This window comes from Pithys albifrons, chromosome 11 (genome assembly GCF_047495875.1).
Source record: "Pithys albifrons albifrons isolate INPA30051 chromosome 11, PitAlb_v1, whole genome shotgun sequence".
Taxonomy (NCBI): domain Eukaryota; kingdom Metazoa; phylum Chordata; class Aves; order Passeriformes; family Thamnophilidae; genus Pithys; species Pithys albifrons.
The window spans coordinates 13645537-13664832 of NC_092468.1; the positions used below are offsets into that span (position 1 = coordinate 13645537).

General features: G+C 37.6%; 1 protein-coding gene across 1 annotated transcript; it reads left to right on the forward strand.

Moving 5' to 3' along the window:
- The first annotated feature begins 1009 nt into the window (after positions 1-1009).
- CPB1 (carboxypeptidase B1) lies at positions 1010-19115 on the forward strand. Its single transcript, XM_071566319.1, has 11 exons — positions 1010-1080; positions 1197-1272; positions 2894-3018; positions 3900-3999; positions 4600-4701; positions 6033-6134; positions 8410-8520; positions 8607-8697; positions 9409-9611; positions 17613-17697; positions 18899-19115. The coding sequence occupies exons 1-11, from the start codon at positions 1010-1012 to the stop codon at positions 19084-19086; spliced, it is 1254 nt and encodes a 417-aa protein (XP_071422420.1). The 3' UTR covers positions 19087-19115.
- The last annotated feature ends 181 nt before the right edge of the window (positions 19116-19296 follow it).

Sequence of the window (19296 nt, forward strand, 5' to 3'; positions counted from 1 at the left end):
CTGGTCACTTACCCATAACAGAAGACAGAACTGAGCTCATAAATTCCATTCTTTATTTATTTATACACTGATTCATTTAGAGGCTCCCTGTCAAAAACATCAGTCACATCAGGACACAGCATCATCAGACAATTAACGTGACATTTAATGCCAAGTACTCGTTAATGAAAACTAAACAGATGCAAGTGCAGTGATGCAAACACACTATTCTTTCTCAGTGTAGGCAAAACATAAAAGATAAAGCTAAAATTGCTTTTGTATGACTACATTTCATTTGATCTTGTTAGCCTAAATGTAATGCCCACAGTATTGCTTAACTTATAAGATATTTACCTCTGATCCATACACGATTAAATTAGAGAATGTGCAAGAATCAGTGACTGCATTGTGTGCAGTAGATGTACAACTCTACTAGAATTTCTACACTTTCAGTTCTGCAGACATCTGATTTAAGCTTCAGTGAAATGACTGAGCAAAGAACCAGTTCAGTACTTTCCTTCTCTGTTGGAAAAAAATATATAATTGGTACATCCCAATTGTGTTTCCTATTCTTTTGTCAAAGGCAGCCCCATATAATCCAGGAAGATGGACATTGTGATTAAGGTCAGACACACTGCAATAGCATCTGATGGATATGTACCATTACATAAAGTAACAAAAAAATATTATACAGTTTGCAATTCAGCAACAAAAGTATTTTTTAAAATTAAACAAAATTCACATAAAACAGAAAATAACAACATAAATGAAATTTACTATCTCATATCAAGAGTTTATACAGTTCAAATATGAAGACTCTTTAGCCACGTGCTCATGAGACTTTCAGCTGTTTTCACAGGTGTAGAGTAAAACGCACATTATAAATAGTATGCAAATAAAACAAGGCCAAGGGAATAATCTATCGATAGATCGTGGTTTTTTCTGGTGTATAATTGATAAAAAGCAGGACAAAAGAGGTTATAAAAGCAGTATAAAATAACTGAAAACGCATTTATTTTGTCTTCTAAAAATGTGGGCGCTATTGGTTCTCATAAGTGCTGCATCTGTTTCTGCTCATCTGCAGGATCTTTCCTTTGATGGGTAAGAACAGACTATATTTTTTATATAAGTTTTATATTTGCATGATTTCTTCTACATTTCTTCTGCCTTTCAATTGACTTACCTGTTTCAAATCCAATCTTTTTCTTCCTTTCCAGACAGAAGGTCTTTCGTGTGATTCCACAGAATGATGAGCAGGTGGAAATCCTCAATTCCCTTGCCAGACTCATGCAGGTAAAGAACTTGGGGAAGTGGCTATATTGTAGTTGAAAGGAATATTTCTCCTTTTGCTCAACTAATGTATATTTTTTTTAAAAAATCATGCTACTGAATTAAAGACTTTATCTTGATTCAGTTCAAGTTGGCTGTTTCTTCAGAAAGAATAGGACAAGGTGATAAAGATAGAGCTATACAAATACTTTCCAATACCTTCCTAGAAAGTCTGGTTAACCCAGTTTGAATATCAAAGTGACTATCAGAATTTATTAACAGAATAAATAAATATTAAATGTTGTATTCAGTGTGGGGTCCTTTCAAGAATGTATTAGATGGAAATTCCAACTTCCAGAACTTTTTCCGTTCTAAGCAAAACATTTTGCTCATGTAAATAACATAAAAACTCATACTCCAACAAATTGAACTTCTCTTTGGCCTCTAGTCTCTCAAGTAATTTTTCCCTTTCTGGCTTTCCTTTAAAGCTTCCTTTCTCTCCAAGCCGCATGTTTCTCACTGACCTTGATGTAGATATATGATGACAGAGTGACATGATGAAAAACAATAAAGACAGCAAATGTGTTTTCAATATTTCTCTTCAGCTTTGAAGTTGTAAAATAGCTGTTGGTGAAAAAGACACCATTATCTGTAGGATGAAAGGATGGTATTTTTAATGAAGTACAGATGTGGAAAACTATCATCAACAGGCTACTATAGCATGGTGGAACAGTATTCTGAAGAAGAACACACTATTGCAATGGTGCTGCCAATATTAAGAAAATTAATATATACCATGCTTGCTTTTAAGTGTGCAGTATAAAGGGAATGTTTGTTTTCTTTGTCTTTTAAGCAAAGGTATATGAAATACCATTGCTAGAAATCAGTCAGGACTGATGTAATCCTACATGCTGGAACAATCACCTCACTTGAGGACACATAAGTCATGAATAACCAGCCCCAATTTCTTTTACATTCATGAGATGAAAAGGTGAAAGGGTGCCAGCATCAGGCTGGTAAATCAGTTTTGCTTTCACTGGCCTTTAATAGGGCATTAAATCCAGAGGTGTGGATGCTTATGTCAGCAAAAATAAGTGAAATAGTAATAGCAGTGATGTTTGTCCACTCTGAATGAAATATCTTTGAAGACACAGGTTCCTCATACCAACTTTAGTGAACTGAGTCCCAAAAGCACTCATACAGATAACAGTCTTTGTCAGCTGATTTACATAAAATATTCAGGTAGTGTCCCTCTGCTACTGAGTCCACTTCTGCCTAACATTTACAGGCAAAAACCTCCAACAAAACCTGTACAAAGAATGAAAGAAGTTGATAATATAGTTATAATATTCATAAGTGTGTATGCACTCAGATGCTATAGAATACTTGAGATTTGTGAAAATGTCACTGTCATCTCTAGAATTCTTCCACATAAAATGCAGGGCCTAATAAGATCTTAGTCAATTTCTGGTTAAAATTTAGGTGGATGCTTCTGGCAAGCAAGGTCTGCTGAGTGTAACAGGATTGGAATGAAATTCAGTGTATTAATCACAATCAAAATCACTATCACACATACACCAACCTAAAAATGACAGCCACATGTATATATTTATTGGCTTATGTATTCACTTGGTCTTCTTTCAAGGTTGACTTTTGGCAGCCAGACTCTGTCGCTCTGGTAAGGCCAAAAATGCAAGTTGATTTCCGAGTTGAAGCTGAGAAGTCTTTTGAGGTTGAAGATCTTCTGAAGGAAAGTGGAGTGGAGTATCAGTAAGTTTTTTCTCACTACTGTATTTTTAATACAAGAGGACTAAATACTGGATGCTTCACAAACTGGCCTCCTGTTCTTCCATCCAAGACACATCCTGGATGAGTAAGACTTGTAAGAGTTTTAAGACAGGCACTTGAAAAACAGAAGGATTTTGATTTTGATTGCCAAGGTTGAAATATAGGCAAAAGCTTGTCAAGAGTATGCTCAGTCATGAGCTGTGCCTTTGTGTCAACCCCAGGGAAAAGTGAAAAGGAAAGATCCTACCAATCCAGACAAGATGCTGGGATTTTCTTGCCATTCTGCGTTCTATTTCAATAGCTTATTTCACATGTAATAAAGTAGCTAAGGGGATGGATTATGCCACCTGCAATAGAGCTGTCAAACCACATCTGAACTTTGGAAGATTGGTTTGACAGAGAATTTCACCAAGCAAAACATCTCTGGGCTGCTGAACGGGATTGAATCATTGCTGCAGTCTAACTCTCCTCCAGTGTCAAAAGTTCAAGACAGGGCCTTTTTCCTTCTGAGGCAGAGGCATCTGGCACCATGACATCTGCTCAGAGCTCATTTTCTAGACACACTTTTTCAGAATTGCCATTTTTCTTAAACCAAACTGTTGCCACCCTGGAGGTTTGTTAGCATGGGACTGAGTAGGCAAGAGCTAATTGGGAGGACTCCATTGCTCCCTGATCATTCTTCTGGCAAGACTTGAGGCAGGAAGTAGGTTGAAATTTGAATCTAATATACCTTGTTTTCAGCCTGCTCACTTTTCACTTCACAGTCTATGTGACCTTAATTCCAAAAAGACTTTAAAATGTCTTACTTTCCCTCTAGATTATTGTATGTTTCTCTTTACACTTTTTATGGTGCCTTATTGCAGAGTTCTGATTGACAACCTGCAGGCTGCGCTGGACGCCCAGTTTGACAGCAAAGCTCGTACTGGCGGCCACAGCTATGAGAAGTACAACAACTGGGACACGGTAAAGTCCAGGAGTTTACCTCATTGTCAGCTTGGTACCTTAGCCTCTGTAGTCAAAATGGCTTTCATGTGCTTTCAGCCTTCTTCCCATTTCCTCTTCTGCTCCATCGATTGGTATGATAATGCCTCTAAACTCTCCTTCTTCTTCCTTTTATTGTTTGTTACTGAGCTAGTTTGTGTGACCCATCCTCCTACACTTACTTCCTCTACTTCTGTGCTCAGTGCTGCAAGGAACCTCTGGCAGAAATCCAGTGAGGAGGCTGAAATGCTTTCCTACTCACTGCCTCTTTCCTTTTCACTACTTCTCCCATCTCCTCTGCCAAACAACTTGATTCCATTCCCTGCCCCAGTTCCAAGTCTTCATCTCAAGTTCTCCCCTCTTTCCTCCTGTTTTCACAGCCATGCTCAATTTTTCTGACATGTAATCCTGTCCGTGTCACTCTTCCCATCTTTGCAATGGCTCCTTGGAAATCTACAAACCGTGTTAAGTCCTACGCCACATAAAGTGCTCAGAAGGACTGTTCTGGCTTGCAGTCTGTAAATTAATTAGTCTAGACCTGAAGAACAGAGACTTAATAAATGTAATCTCTTTATTACACAGATAGCTGCTTGGACTGCTGATATTGCTGCTCAGAACCCAGACCTTGTTTCTCGCAGTGTAATTGGGCAAACATACGAAGGACGGCCAATGTACCTTCTCAAAGTAAGTGCTTTGATTTCTTCATGCCAGACTTTTCCCTTATTAACCTTTGCAAGATTATGAAGTCTATTAAAACACCAATGATGCCAATATGGTAATAAACATTTTACAGAAATTTTAATATTTTTTCTTTACTACTACTATGATTTTTCTTTTTTTTTTTTTAAAATAAAGGTGCACAATGAATTACTGGAAGTTCAGACATATAAATTCAATCACGCTCCTGAGAGCTATTTGAATGATCACCTACCTTTATGGTCTCTCCATCTGTTGTTTGTAAATCCATTTACTTTAAAAGGATCTAGAAATGTCAGTCTCTAGCAATAGGAAACATATTTGTTTGTATCTTCATCATATATAATTTTGAGCTGGTTTTGACTGGGGTAGAGTTAATTTTCGCTGGTATAGGCTGTTTTGGATTTGTGCTGATTTGGAAACAGCATTGATGGTAAAGAGATGTTTTAGTTATCACTAAGCAGGGATTACACAGAGCCAAGGCCTTTTCTGCTTCTCACATCACTCCACCAGTGAGGGGGCTGAGGGTGCATGAGATCTGGGAAAGAACACAGCCACAACAGCTGGACCCAAATGACCCAAGGGATAACACAGATCATATGGCATCATGCTCAGCAAAAAAATAGGGAAAAGGTGGGTCAGGGCCACTGCATGGGGACTGGATGGGCAATTGCTTTCATTTGCATCACTTGTCTTTCTTGAAGTTTATTTTTCTGTCCTTGTTATTTTCCTCCTTCTACTATTATTATTATTAATAATTATGATAATAATAAAATAACAGTGTATGGTTACCATTATTATTATTTCTTCTTCTTCTTCTCCAATTGTTAAACTGTTCTTATCTCAACCTACAAGTCTTCTCTGAGTGAGCTGCTGAGTGGTGTTTAGTTGTCAGCTGGGGTTAAATGAAAACAACTTTTTTTCATAACTCTTATGAATTAGTAAGACAATTACTTAAATAAAGGTGAAAGAATAAAGAGTACTTGCCCAAAAATTCATAAGCGTTCACAATGGTATATCGTTCAAACAGACAAGATCAACTACAGGAAATAAATCACCAGTGTAGAGTAATCAAATAATCTGGGGGATGCTTATTTACATTAATAAAAATGAAATTATTAAGAGTACTATTTTAGTTTGAATATCACGGTCAGCTACAGCTGGGAGCACTTAATAGATTTCCATTTAAACAAGGAATTCTATATTTGTATAAAGTTTGACTTTCCAGGTCAGTAAGCTGACTGAGTTTTTCTGCATACAATTAATTGTGTTCAAGACCAGCAGGTTTTTTTGTTGGTTTGTGGTTTTTTTTTTCCTAGATGGGAAAAAGTGGTCCAAATAAGAAGGCCATCTTTCTGGATTGTGGTTTCCATGCAAGAGAGTGGATCAGCCCTGCTTTCTGCCAGTGGTTTGTGAAAGAGGTCAGTAAGCTTCATGAAGACAGAATATTTTACAAAATGCTGCTATGTTTAAGAAAATCTTAGGTGAGCAGCAAGAGCTGAGGCCACCACAGATTGCCTTTTTACCTCTACATACCTGTGTGGACATCCCTTCTCCCACCTCAGACAGTTAAGGTCTAACTACTCAAACCAGATTTTAGTGCTTGGAACTGTACTCTTTCAGCAGCTTAAGACAACCTGAAACATGTGTAAGAGGTACTAACAGCTACAGGGGTTACTCACACAGTTTGTAAATTCTTTTTTGCACTTGCAGCCAGAGAAGGGTTAGTGAAAAGCAAACAAGTCTAGTAAAACTAAAAACATAGTCACATTCAGTACACAGTCAAAAGGAATAAGGAAACTGAAGGTCACATCAGAGGGCACATGAATGCACTTCAGAACAGCTGACTTCCTACAGTGTCTGGTGTTGTATTCCTTGCAACCACCTTAATCAGCAAGGCAGCAGAGAGGGTAGGGTGGAAACCCACTCTCATCTCAGCACAGAGCGCACTGAGTAAATGTACCCAAGAGAGCTGGAAGACTATAAATGATGCTCCCCAGCTCCACTCAGGAAGAGGTAAATGCATATACATCACTTTGAGCTGTCACTTCAAGTTGTACAGAATGGTTTCTAAAATATGAAACCATATTCAGGAAAGAGTTGCACAGGTAAAATTAGCTTTGCTTCAGTCTGGGATACTTCAGGCCTTGACTTTATCTTTTCGTTCTCCTCACCAATATAAAGCAGGTGAGAGTTACCAAATGGTGCACAACTCCTTTTCACAGAGGAGATACATTACCCCTCAGCTGGGGGAGATCAATCTATTTAGCAGAACAACTTACTGATTGAATCTCAGGTTTTGTAAGAATTGCTGCTTGAAGATGAAAACAAACAAACGTACAAACCCAAACCAGAAGCAGCAGCTGGAATTTAAAGCCCCAGTAAAGGAAAGCCAAACTACACGAGCGAGCCATGCTGGCAGAGGCATTGGTGGCAAATATAATCTCAGTCTTATCAGACAGGCATGCGGTTTTGTGTAGGGAGCAGTGGAAATTGAAAGTGACATTTCAGTGGAGTCAATGAGAATGTGATTTCATTAGCGCCTAATAAGGCTGCAGACAGTTTGAGCTACCATTTCTCTCTCAGTAATTCACGTCACTGCAGCCGTCATTTTCACTGTCTGGTCGCTTAATTCATGGATGTACCTGACACCAGCAGCGGCTCAGTTCAGTGGGTCCAAGTGTGGGTAGGCAGAAGTGCTTTAAAAGCACTGAGTATCATCAGCAGTTCACTTGGGTTTGCTTCTAGACATAAAGGTAAAAATAGAGAAAAACATGAGCAAGGTGGATTGTTATACGTATCTCAGAAACCATTCCCCAACCCAAACAACAAAACAAAAACTAAGCATAAAACAAAACACAGGAAAAGCCATTTCAAGTGATCTGAAACTGCTTTTCTAGATTCTACATCCCACCCTCCCAGCTGCTAGTTACAGAACAAAAAATGCCTTTCACCATTGCACTGCTCCTTGTGTTGTTCTTTATGTCTGTGTAAATGAAACAGGGGTGCAACACACTTCGAGCAAATTTCCACGATCACTGCACACTGTATGTACCCTCGACGAATCTGTGAACAGGCATACAAAGTGCCAGACCATGAACAATCAGGACATGCAGGTTTTCTGGCAAGAGTTCTTGTGTTTGTAATTCTATGTATGTATCTGGAAAAGTGCAGGGAAAAGTTTGCCTCCCTATGAATATGCACATCCACAGTATTATGATGTTATTTGGAAATATTCTCTATAATTTTGATTGTGGATGAAATTTATCTGCACAACAGACATAAAAGATGGGAATCATGAATTTTCCTTTCCACATAAATTCAACTCAAACCTTTAAGGTGACAGGTTGTAGGGATAATATATGGACAGGAACTTTGCTCTGTCTGTAATCAAGAAGCTATTGGATAGAAATCTCTTTCCAGCAATTTATTATCCTTTTCAAAATCAAAATAGTTTCACCATATAACTTATCTACAAGTATGAGATGACTTTCTAACAGCAGTGTGGTTTGAGTTGGTGTAAATCCTCTAAGTACATGTAGTAACACAGAGGTGCCATGTCGTGTGCTGGAGTGACCTGGATGACTTTGCCCACCACATTAATTAATTCCCAATCCAGACCCAAGCCTTTATACATAAACAAGAGATACAGATTTAGGAAGGCATCATCAGCTTTTTCTACTTTTCTCCAAGTAGGCTGTTGAGACCTATGGAAAAGATACTGTCATGACCACACTTCTCAACAACTTGGACTTCTATGTTTTGCCTGTTTTTAACATTGATGGTTATGTTTACACTTGGACAAAAGTAAGTATGTTCTTTTTTTCCCCAGAGTTGTCAGAAAATCAGCTGTTAGAACTTACTCTTAGTTTTCATCTATTATTCTATTTCAGGACCGCATGTGGAGAAAGACACGCTCTAAAAATGCCAATAGCAGTTGCTATGGTACAGATCCCAACAGGAATTTTGATGCTGGCTGGTGCAGTAAGTATCTCCTAACAAGAGCTGCAAGAGATCACAGACATGCAACAGCCAGTACACTTAATTACAGATTTCCCCTACCTGATACTTGATTTAGCTCCAGCTTGAGTGAAGAGCACCAGTGTAGCATTGTGGAGTAGCTTGTGTTCAATTTTTGGAGCAGTTTTGGGTAAAAATATCGGACTTTGGCTACTAGGATCATCAGTATGGATACTTCTACGAACATATCTACACACACATATGCATATACATACCTATATACTTACACATGTATACCAATCATACACACACAGAGACACACACACACAGACACACACACACTGCTATGAGTTCAGAATAGAAACCAAAAGAGCTTTCTTTGATGGAGAGGGGTCTCTTTTGAGTGGTTTCCACTTGTTTGTTTCTTGCAAGTGCCTTAGAAATAGAGGAGATATTCAAGGAGAGGACTGTTAAGTATTGAAGCAAATCAGTATCCCAAATCACTTCCATAATATAGGGCTTTACATCAATACTCATGCTCTCCCAGCTATGAGCACACTACAGGGCATATTTATTCAATGCTATGATGTGTTCCCCAGTGTCTTTATGCCATGAAATATTCCTTCCTCTGATACGACATGTGTGTCAGCTGGATTTCCAGGACTTATCTACAAAAGTGATGTAACATGACTCTAACAAGCAACTTTTTCATTAAATACATACCTTTCCTCTCAGCTACTGGGGCCTCAAAAAACCCCTGTTCTGCCACTTACTGTGGCTCTGCACCTGAGTCTGAAAAGGAGACCAAGGCTTTGGCTGATTTTATTCGTGAACATCTTTCTACAATCAAGGCATACTTGACGGTTCACTCCTATTCCCAGCTGCTACTGTTTCCTTATTCATACACTTACACATTGCCATCGGATTACCAGGAACTGGTAAGTCTCTGTCATTTTGACTTAATGAAAAACATAAGTGAAAATCATCACTTGTTATTTGAGGTTCATTTAACTTCAAGCAGTTTCTTTAACATCTGGAAAGAATCTGTACTGCCAGGTTATGAAAATATTTCAGTCTTTGTTATCAAGAACAAGGGAAACCACGATGACACAGGGTAAACTTAATAGCCTTATTTAATTTCCACATACACAATGAATTTGCCACAAGGTCAGTTTTGTCTTCACTCATGCTATACAGAAATCCACTCTGCTGTGCAGCTCTACTTCTTCCTGACTCCAGGGATTGCTGTGTATGTAGCTTTAATATACGACATAGAAATATTATGCCCTGTAAGACAAACTAACACCTTGATAGATTGTAATAGCTATGAAATGGTTCAACTGGTATCATCAACAACAGGCAAGGATATCTGTTTTCCTACTAAACCATAGTTATGCTGAAGTAAAATAGTGAAACTCCTATTGGTGCAGGTTCAGGACAATGAGGCAATTCTTGACAAAAGTATAATTGAAAACAAATATGAAACAGGTAAAGGTTTCAGTTCTGAGGCCTTTTTCAACAGGTTTGGATTCAAACACAGATTTGATTTGGAAGAGGAGAGGATGAATGTGGTGTTTTAAAGGGTAAAGCCTTTTTATTGATCCTAGGGAAAGGCCCCACCCTAATGCCATTTAAGTAACGTCAAGTCTGGAATAGATATATTTTTTTATCCTTAAAAACAGATACAGGGATTAGAACTATTAAATGTGTATAAAAGCTGTAAACATTTTATAGGCCAAGAATAAACAGTTGTGAACAATAAAATTACTTCAGTTTTCTGGCATATTAACAATGAGAAGCTGTTGGCAGGGAAAACAACACAGCAAGACAAAACAAACACATTTTGATTCTCCCTCTTGCCAAGATGCTGCCAAAAGTCCAAGGCAACAATACTGTGTTGCTTTGCTGTGCAGGTTTGACAGATTTATGAGTGCTCCCAAATAGATGTCTTGATTCTAAAGCACAAATACAAACTGGGGCCAAAAGTGAATTTTCTTGTTAGATTTTTTTACAGCATAAAAGAGAAGATGAAGATTTTATTTTCTTAATTTATATTCCAGGAATTTTGTAATTGGAATTATTCCAGGAAACTATAGTAATTTCTTGTCATCAGATTTTATAAAAGCCTTGTATTTCACACATCACAACTCAGTCTAAAGTAATAAAACAGCACTAAGCCCTTGAAGCTGCTTTGTTGTCAGGATCACAAAGTTCCCATTTGTTAAAAATTTGCATGACATTCTGTCCCCATTTTTTGAATCAAGAGGAAATGTGACGAAAAATAACTAAAAGTATAGTGTGTTTCTCACAGTATTCAATGGATAAAGTTTACACTGACAGCTCATTACAAAAACAATCCTTACCAATAAGAAAGGACCTGTGTGTTTTGCTAGGTTTTAAAATTCTTTTATTAAATTAAAATCTTTGATTGCCAATGTTCTAGTTACACAGTGAAATTTGATGAATCACTTATACTCAAGTACTACAATTTTATCACTAAACTCCCCTTTCCATTCACAGAAGACAATTCTGTGATTACTATAGAGCATAAAAAATAAATAGCTCGATAATGCAGGCCATATATTCCTCTTCAACCATTTGATTTCATTTTGTATATTAGTCTTTCCAACATCACTTTATCCTATATTTTAAATTGGTCACACTGATCCCAGAGGGAGTTCCATTATTTTTCACTACAAAGCAACCACGAATCTCACCACCATGACAAGGTGACCTTGTGAGTGTTTTTCACATCTTAATTAAGGGAAATGATTTCTTCTACTGGTGATCCCAACAGAAAGACAGCAGGATCCTAGAGGTGCTTAACTTATACAGTGTCTGATTTTAACAAGAAAAGACTTCTTGCCCAAAGTCCTTTTTGAGAATGAGATCAGAGTATCACCCAATAAGCATGGCCCATAGTTGGGATAATTAAACAGAAAGGGCCTTATGCACAACATCAGTGAATTAAAAAGAAAAACTGACTTCCACAGGCTTTGGGCCAGGTTCAAAAGTGCAGCTTTTCAGGTTAGCTCAAATAACTAAGACACACTCATTTAAGGTGTGACTAAAGAAAATTTAAAATTTTCAGTCAAGAACTGTACTTGCTTGAGGTGAGTGAGCTCCAAAAAGAGGTATTATTTTATGTCAATTGCTGTGTTTCATGTCTAAAAGTTCTGTTTAGATTTAGAATTTAAAAGGAATGCTGAAGAATGAGAATCTTAACTTTTAGTAAATATAGTTTGGGCAAATAAAATAATCATAAATCATCTTGTAAATGAAACAGCACAATTTATAGTGCCATTATCTTATCTCAGATGTTATTTTTACTCTGACAGATCTAATAAATTAAAGGAAGTATCATTGCAATTTCTTATCTCTTTCAGTGAGGAACTGGACATGTGTTTAAACAAAACCTCGCATGTCTGCTTATCATTAACAACATTTTGTTCCACTCTATTTAATTAAAGGTAGCATAATACCATGGGGCTTATGTTGCATTCCAGTGTCCGAGATACAGAAGCGTGTAAAAATTGAGTAATTTGAGTTTGAAGACACGCAGTTTGCAGAAGAGAAAGACCCAGAGAATGTCTGTGTCTTTCTTTCCTGCATGTGTACTGAACAGCACGTCCTTGGGGATCAAAAGACTTTTTCTGGTCACGTCCTCAAGAAATCACCAGAAGGCCTAAAACTGTTTTGGTTTCTCAGGTAGAACAGGGCACTCTGAGAACCCCTTTGTGCTCCCCTGCATTGCTACAGCAAATCAGAGCACCTCCAAGTTACTGGAACTTGATTAGAGCTGGGCATTACAACTCCCCCTCAACCACTCCCAGCCTTGCAGTTTAAAATGTGTTGAAAGTCATGTATGTCCCTTACTTCCCACAACTTCCCACTCTTCCTCTTAGATGCAAGAGGATTTCTGAGGTTCTCAATGCCACAGCTCATAAGGATTTTCCCAAAACTTTTCTCCCTTTATTCAGGGTTGGGGTTTTGTTCCCCCTAGGCCTGAGTGTTGCACAAAACTTTCACTGTTATCCAAAGAAAACTTGAACAACAAAAATTAAAATACCCAAGACAGGAAAATCTAGGTCAGGAATTTCTCAGAAGTTACACAACATTCTTGTGATGACACCCTGAAAGAAATAAGTCCTCCTTTTGGTGAATCACATTTTGTCTTCACAATCCTCTTGGCTCATTCTTTACTATACCCTGGAGTATTTCCCTGAACACTTAAATCCCTCTCCTACAGAGGACAAAAGCATTAGCTTTTCACAATTAAAAAGCATGCTTGGCAAGAGCAGTATCTCTCCACACCCTACAAAGATTATTTGATCTTTATTTTACTATTCACATTTTTTTCCTCTTGCAATAAAACACTCTGTAGTTAATCACACTTTTCATAAACAATTCAGCCCATATTTTTTAATCAGTTCATATTTTGGCCTTAGATTCCCATTAGGTCACCTCATGCTTTCCTCCTTTTCAGACAAATCTAGTGTTATCAATTCATGTTTGTATTTGAATTGGCTGTGAACTATGGTTTGAGAGAACAGAGGAATGTGCATCATGCCCTTCCTTCCTTTTCAGCCTCAATTCCATCTTTCACTTTAACAAATTCAGCACAAAATACATGTCTGTAGCCAGCTCATACTCACCGTCAGACTGAGGTATGTGTGTTATTTCACAGGCTGCAGAATATTACATTTATTTACAACCCAAGATACTTTCAGTTTGTATTACCTGAATTCATACTTGATATTCGAGTCCAGGCTCTGTTGTTTCAACTCACCAAAATTCACCTTCCCTGTTGAGTTGGTCTAGCACCTAAATTCGAGTGCCTAAAATAGGATGTATTTCAAAGTGGAGATATGCTCAGTCTGTGCAGCCTGCAAGAGTGAATTTCAAATATATTGCATGATGTTGCAAGTATCAGTTTGACTATTTAACCTAATGCCTGGTTGAGAAGTCCTGCATATGTTTAAGATATGAAGACCTGTGAGTAAGAACTTTTGAATAGCAAAAACCCTACCAAGAGACTCTGACATGCCAATAAGGAGCTGTTACCTCTGTGCTATTGAACAGATTGTATTGCTGTCATTATTACATGTAAATATTGTTAAAGTCAACTGGGAAGCACAACAAACAGGAAAGTGGACAGCAAAGTGATGTTTGAAATTGGCTTCACAGCTCCTCCATCGAGTTTGCCACAACAGAACTGTTCTGTACTGGCAGTCTTACAATTGTGAAAAGGATGATTTTAGCAGCTGCCTTTTTCAGATGAAGTTCATGTGTGAATTTGGCTGATTGACAAGTGTCTTCAACAAGTGTCAGGGACATACACCTTGACTCAGTGACACTGGAAACCCTCTCACCAGGGACTGATTTCTTAAACACTCTGAGAGATGGTCACAGAGAAACAGGCTTGTAAAGAAAAAAGGATCTACTGAAGTCCTCAATGACTGGATTCCCTGGGCTCTTTGAGCACATGCTTAACCATGAGCAAAAACAGAACAGTGAACTAAATTATACATCATCTGGACTCTTGAGGAGGGAGTGTGTTTTTATTGGCAAAACAAGAAGCCTCATACGTTTAGATTCACTTGACTAAAGCTCATTTTGCAAATACCACATTTTCAGATTTCATTACAAAGGATGTTGAGGGTCACTTTACTTAACAAGTAAAGTACACAAGACTAAGGTGAAGTGAAATACAGTTTTGGGCCTCAGGAAAATCAGTTTGCAATTCAGTGAAGGAAGAGGGCAAGAGGCCCAGTGGAGCAGTGAAAGTCTTCTCCAGACCAGTGTCAGACTAAGGAGTTGTCCACACACAGCAGCTGCATAATCAGCATCCCTGGAGTGTTTCTAAATGGCCTCAGTTTGCTGGCAAATCCAGCCTGATGATTCAAGAATAAAATGAAGGAGATGTCCCCACAAAAATTACCTATTAGCACATAGAAGATGCTTAGCCTGATAATTTATCTTGTTAGTTCAAAACTCCAGATGTGGTGAAAAAGAGGCTAGTACCACACCTTTCATTAAAAGCTAATAACTGAAAAAATAGGTTTAAAGGTTGTTAATTATGTAACATAATAGCAACTGAGAACACAGCTCTGCTGTCTCACTGGCCCACGCACTCTGTACACAAGATCAAGCGAAATATTAGTAATTGCTGTGTAAACACAGCTGGGTGATGAGGGAATAACGCCTTCTGCTGAGATGACCAGCTCTGCGAGCTCAGCTGTGAGTCAGAAGCTGAAAAGCCATTTCTGCTCCCAGTTACAAGGTATTATTCTTGAGTTATTTCTTGGACTTCAGGGCGCCACTTGTTTCTCTGCTACTATAATTCTCAGCAAAATGCTCCTTGCAAGAGAGGGATTCTTAATGATATCAAACCCCAAACAAACCACAACAATTCAGTTAAGTCCATTGTGCCACAAGATGTAGAAGATCACTGAACAGCAAAGAGTATCCTCAAAGGTAAAAACCAAAACAGTGCTCATCCTTGCACCTGTATTCTAAATGACTTACAGGCTTGAAAACCCAAACCACTTTTCAGCATTTTGGAAAATGTTGGGCTTTATTTATATACCTCTCCATAAATCTCCATGTTATGGATTGCTTTGAGTAATTGAGATATTCTGAAAGAAACACATTTTCCTGATATTTTGTATTTATATTCACAAGTATTTACTTAATATTTTTATTCCTGCTGAATAATAATCATAATCATAATCATAAATAATAAAAATTCCTATAAAGTTGAAATTTACTTTTCTGCCTTTAGGTTTTGGAATTTAAATCTATTAGGACCTAAAGGAAAAATATATATCAAAACTTCTGATAAATCTTCATTTCATCATGAAGGCATAAATGTTCAGTCATGGTTTTCATTTAGAGAGGGTAATTTAAAATACCATCTCCATCTCCAACCTGGAGAGCTTAAGGAAGTTGTTTATTTGGATTCCAGGCTCTTAGCAGCTGGAAATCTCAACTGCTCTTTCTACAAATCTCTCTTTTTACAACTTTCTCACCAATAATAAAAAAATCCCTCAGGTGAAAAGATTTCCTGACATACTTTTTCTGGTATCTGTTCTGATATGATTTAAGGCCATCATTTGTCTGCTGAGTGAAAGCAGTGCCCTGGGTGAAACAGCCCCAAAGAGCAGCTCTGCTGTTCTATTTCTCTGACATGCAGTTTACTACCCAGAGAACAAATAATAATCACCACAGGTCTGTAGGTAGTATCAGACTATCTTTCCAAAATTTACTTTCACTTTCCATATATTTGAAAAGAGGAAGAATCAGTTTACATTTAAAAATTCATTTGATATTGAGAGAAGATTTGACTCAATCTCAGGTGCTGATTAAATGTGTATGTTATAAACAACAGATGGCTGAAGAAAACATGGTATCACTAGCAGATAGGAGTCTCCAAAATCTACTGTTCCCTCAACATGTGTTAAAAATTATTATGGACTTTAGAAAAATCAGCTTGTGGAGGAATTAAAGAAAAAAAAACAACAAAAAAACCCCACTGGAGACAGCTCAAGTACTCCAATTGCTCTGAATCCAAGATTGTGAAATGCAGAGCAACAACATTCCTCCTACAATTGCTTGTGTTTGTGCAACTGAGAGGTCAGAAACCAACCCCACAATTCAGGTACAGCCATGTTACACAGGTGGAAGGACAAGCTTCAAGTACACTTTGGTCTGCCTTGTTTAAATATACTTAATGTGTTAAATGACCACAAATTCCTCCACCAAACTCCCACAATTCACAATTTTCAAAACCAAACATTTGGGAATGCGGAAACACTTACAATTCTGCAAAAACACGTTGTGATGCTGTTTTGTAGAAGCTGAGGAAGTTCTTTTCATTAACTCAGCTTTTCTAAACATGTCCAATATGCCTTTTTGAGTAATTCACAGGAACACTTGAAGCATAAGGATGAACAAAGACTATTTTACAATATATCTTCCACTGGGAAGTAAGCCAGAGTATAACCTATTGAGAAGGAAAGGCCTTGAGGAAATTCCTGGAATAGTAAAGCCATTCAACTGTAAGCTATAAAGACAGATATAGCAACCCATTGCTTATTCTTATACTGAACATCTGCTTTCAAAAATCATTCATATTTATCATCTGTTAGTAATAGTTTTCATGTTTTATTACCAACATGCTGTATAATGAAGAATTGTAAAAAACACATGTTCTAAAGAAAAGTCTGAAATTTTCTTAATGCAAACATACAAAGCTTCATAGTACTATTGATAGGCCTGATCTGACCCTCACTGAAAGCAGTGGGAGTTGAATGAGTCCCTCTGTGCATAGGAAATGAATTTAAATTAATGAGACTACATATGGTTCCAGGATAATTTATGCCTTTTCTGGCTGTTAATATTTATAAGACTTTAATCTGCTTCCACTTGTATCAGTGCTCAAGTTCCCTGACTGAGCCAACTCCACTCTGAATTTATAGCTGCATGAACAGAAGGAAAAGAAAGGCTATTGTATGTTCACTGTATGTTACTGTACCAAGTTGCAACCATTCTCTAAGATTCCCTTATCTCTAAGTAAGACTCCTTATTTAGTTTTAACCTTGTACAAGTTTCTTCTAACTCTATAAAATGGTGTTCCCTGTTGTCTCTTCACCTGTCCAAACTCCTCTGGATTGCACAGGAGGCTGCACAGCACTAGAGCAACACACAGACTGGGCCACACTCCATTAAAGCTTGGAGAGCATGTTCTTTACTGATAAGCTCTTTCCACAACATCAGAACAAGCTGTCCCTTGTCAGCTACTGACACCTAGTCATACTCAGAGGTGAACAACAGTTTTCAAATAAAAACTTCTCCAGCATGGCTTTTCAGTTTATTTAACAATGTATTTCCTTGAAAGCTTCTGAAAATCTGCATTTATCATTCTTCTTTTCCTACAGAATTCCATTGCTAGTGCTGCATCCAAAAGGCTGGCCAGTTTGTACAATACTAAATACACATACGGTCCAGGAGCTAAAACAATCTGTAAGTATTGGCCTAAATATACTAATAATCTATATTAAGGGCTACTAAGACTATAAAATGCAGTTTACTAGTGATTTTTGTTCCTCTTCCTAAACAGTCTCCTTCTTTCTTCAAATGCAAACACTGTCTTTCTAAATTATGTGTGACCCCCTGGAAAGTAAAGTGATGTGGTAAAATGTTTAGGAACTCATGTGCATAGCATGCATTCCTAAATCATACACAGCTTAGATTTAAACATGAGAACCTTGACCTGAGATTTTCTGCATTTCTGGTATTCCCAAGTCAAAGAGAAAAGATGAATCCTTTGATACCACTGTGTGATGTGAATCTTTCAACCACTCCAGGAACACAGACTTCTTTTACTTTACATAACATCCTGAGAAACAGTAATTACAATTCCATTCTTCTGCCCTTCTTGGGAACTCAGCTGTGGATATGGCCTTAGCGGTGCCAAAAGCCAAGTTGAGGTTACCAAATCTAGATTTATAGAACTTTAATATCTCTCCTATATTTAAGATCTCTTCATATACTTAAATATGGAAACTAATCTCTCTTGCTTATTTGCCCTTCCTCAAATAGTTAAAAAACTCCTCCAAATAAAAAAAAAAGGCACCACAAGCATTTAAAACAGTTCCTTAAAATTTTTAGAATATTTATGGATATTCTTCCTTTAGAAATGTTTTGGTGATGCTTAGAAATTTTGAAGGCTCTTTCTTTAGCAAAAGAGATTGTCTATTGCACCAAACTATTGGAAAGTGAGGATACTGTTTCTCCAGAAGAGAAAGATGAAGCTGATATGTCAGATCTTCAGTTCTTTCCATGTGTATGAACCTTAAACCACGACCCACTGAGAGGGTATTTGCTTCTGATACCAAACCTTTCTAAACACCCCCATGCAACCGCACCATTCTCCTGTTCCTTAAATGTTTCTCTTGTGGTCCCCTCACAGCAGTGCTTGTTCGCTTCTTGTAAGGGAACAGTTTGTTTACATTTGCCTGCACACATCAGCTGGAAGGAAGCCCATAAATGACCTAAAATCCCAGAAGATTTTCCATGAACAGGATAAATCAATCAATTCACTGAATATTTCTTACCTGTCCCTTCTGCATTTCTGGTTACATGACTTGACTCCAAAGGATTTCACATTTCACTGTATAGCCACTCTTCCCAGTTAAGCTTTATTTCATTTCTTTACCAACAGACCCTGCTGCAGGGGGCTCTGACGACTGGGTTTATGATCAAGGCATCAAATACGCTTTCACTTTTGAGCTCCGAGACACCGGTAGACATGGTTTTCTCCTCCCTGAATCTGAGATAAAGCCAACCTGTGAAGAGACTTTACTTGCTGTTAAGTATATTGCCAATTATGTCCTTGAACACTTATATTAGAATGGAGTTCTAAAAACTATTAAAGAAGGCTTTATTCAAAATGTCTTCCTTATTATTCTTCCCTAATAATACATTCTTATTTCTCTTTAATGTTCTTAGTCATATTCTTAGTCCATCATAGATCATTAGAAGTTTTTCAAGAGAAATTGCAGAAATTTAGGAGAAATAAACCTTTTATTAAGGCAACTGATATACTCAGGGGGGTCAAGA